The sequence below is a fragment of the Rhincodon typus genome, chromosome 28, assembly GCF_021869965.1.
Source record: "Rhincodon typus isolate 14 chromosome 28, sRhiTyp1.1, whole genome shotgun sequence".
NCBI classification, from domain to species: Eukaryota; Metazoa; Chordata; class Chondrichthyes; order Orectolobiformes; family Rhincodontidae; genus Rhincodon; species Rhincodon typus.
This window is the reverse complement of record NC_063359.1, coordinates 41193486-41195276: the sequence shown is the minus strand read 5'-3', so window position 1 is coordinate 41195276 and position 1791 is coordinate 41193486. Positions and strand designations below refer to the sequence as shown.

General features: G+C 48.5%; 1 protein-coding gene across 1 annotated transcript in view; it reads left to right on the top strand.

Moving 5' to 3' along the window:
* Positions 1 to 1791, top strand: part of col5a1 (procollagen, type V, alpha 1) — a 199447-nt gene that overhangs the window by 181487 nt on the left and 16169 nt on the right. The window contains exon 61 of the mRNA XM_048613423.1: positions 832 to 1090. Within this exon, the coding sequence (XP_048469380.1) occupies positions 832 to 1090 (259 nt within the window). The remainder of the gene's footprint in view (positions 1 to 831; positions 1091 to 1791) is intronic.

Here is a 1791-nt window from a genome sequence, read left to right as displayed (position 1 = left end):
TACGTACAGTGTGGGTGACAGTGTTCCCTCTGTACGTACAGTGTGGGTGACAGTGCTGCCTCTGTACGTACAGTGTGGGTGACAGTTTTCCCTCAACGTACAGTGTGGGTGACAGCACTCCCTCTGTACAGTGCGGGCGACAGTGTTCCCTCTGTATGTACAGTGTGGGTGACAGCACTCCCTCTGTATGTACAATGTGGGTGACAGCACTCCCACAGTACGTACAGTGTGGGTGACAGCGCTCCCTCAGTACGTACAGTGTGGGTGACAGTGCTGCCTCTGTACATACAGTGTGGGTGACAGCACTGCCTCTGTACGTACAGTGTGGGTGACAGCACTGCCTCTGTACGTACAGTGTGGGTGACAGCGATGCCTCTGTACGTATAGTGTGGGCGACAGTGTTCCCTCTGTACGTACAGTGTGGGTGACAGCGCTGCCTCTGTACGTACAGTGTGGGTGACAACGCTTCCTCTACGTACAGTGTGGGTGACAGCGCTGCCTCTGTATGTACAGTGTGGACGACAGCACTCCCTCTGTACGTACAGTGCGGGTGACAGCGTTCCCTCTGTACGTACGGTGTGGGTGACAGCGCTGCCTCTGTACAGTGCATGACAGTGTTCCCTCTGTACAGAGAGTTTTTCAGCAGTTGGGGGAATTTTGCTGCTCTTTTCACCCAATAGACTGCCATTATAAGGAATTCAGTGAATGTCATGTTGAATGTGTCCCATTTATTCAAAGGAAAAAGTCAGTCACTGTGTGGAGACAGATTCTATTTGTTTGGCCATTTTATATTAGTTTTATTAAATGCCACTGACTTTGTTTAATCTGCAGGGTCCTGCTGGTGAGGTCATTCAACCATTCCCAATTCATTCTTCAAAAAGAGCCAAACGTTCCATCGATGCCAGTCAGCTGTTGGAGGAAGGCCTTCCTGACAACTACCTGAACTATGCAGATGGAATGGAGGAGATCTTTGGCTCCCTGAACTCCCTGAAACTGGAGATTGAACAGATGAAACATCCAATGGGCACACAAAACAACCCTGCACGTACCTGCAAGGACCTGTATCTTTGCCACCCTGACTTCCCAGATGGTAGGTTCAGAATGTAGTCCACTTCCTGCTTCTCCCCAGCCATGGGTCATTGTCAGGACAGGAGACTGGGCTTGGATTGCCTTGGAACGGGAAGAGGTGAGCTGAGTGAGAGATTAAAGGATTTGTGGAGCGGATAGAGAGAAAGTGTTTCTTCTGGTCGGGGAGTCCAGAACAATGGGGAGGGTGGGGGCAGGCTGTGGGGCAGTGGGGGAATGCAGATCGTTCTGACTGAGACCCAGGACACTGAGGAGTGCTGCCAGGTCAGAGTTAAATTGCAGGTCAGCCCTGAGCTAGTTGTATTTTGATGAATAGGTAAGCCATTAACAGGTCCGAGTGTTGCTGAGAGAAGACACATCTTATTAAAGCCTTTCATCTTGCACTCATCAGGACATTTCACAAGAATAACAATTCAAGGTGGGATGGGAGGAGTAGCTTTATGGACCTAACTGGCTTTCTTCTGATCTTTTGTTCAAATGTCCCACAACATTATATCCACATTTCCAGAACCCAACATTGAATTCAGATTGATTGATTGATTGATTTATTGTCATGTGTACCGAAATATAGTGAAAAGCGTTGTTTACAAGCAGTACAGGCAGATCATAGTAAGCAAAGGACATACATATCAAAAAGACTTAGAGGTACAGGTTACGTTGCACAGGGCATGCGCTAGGCGAGATTAACGTTAGCAAGATCAGCAT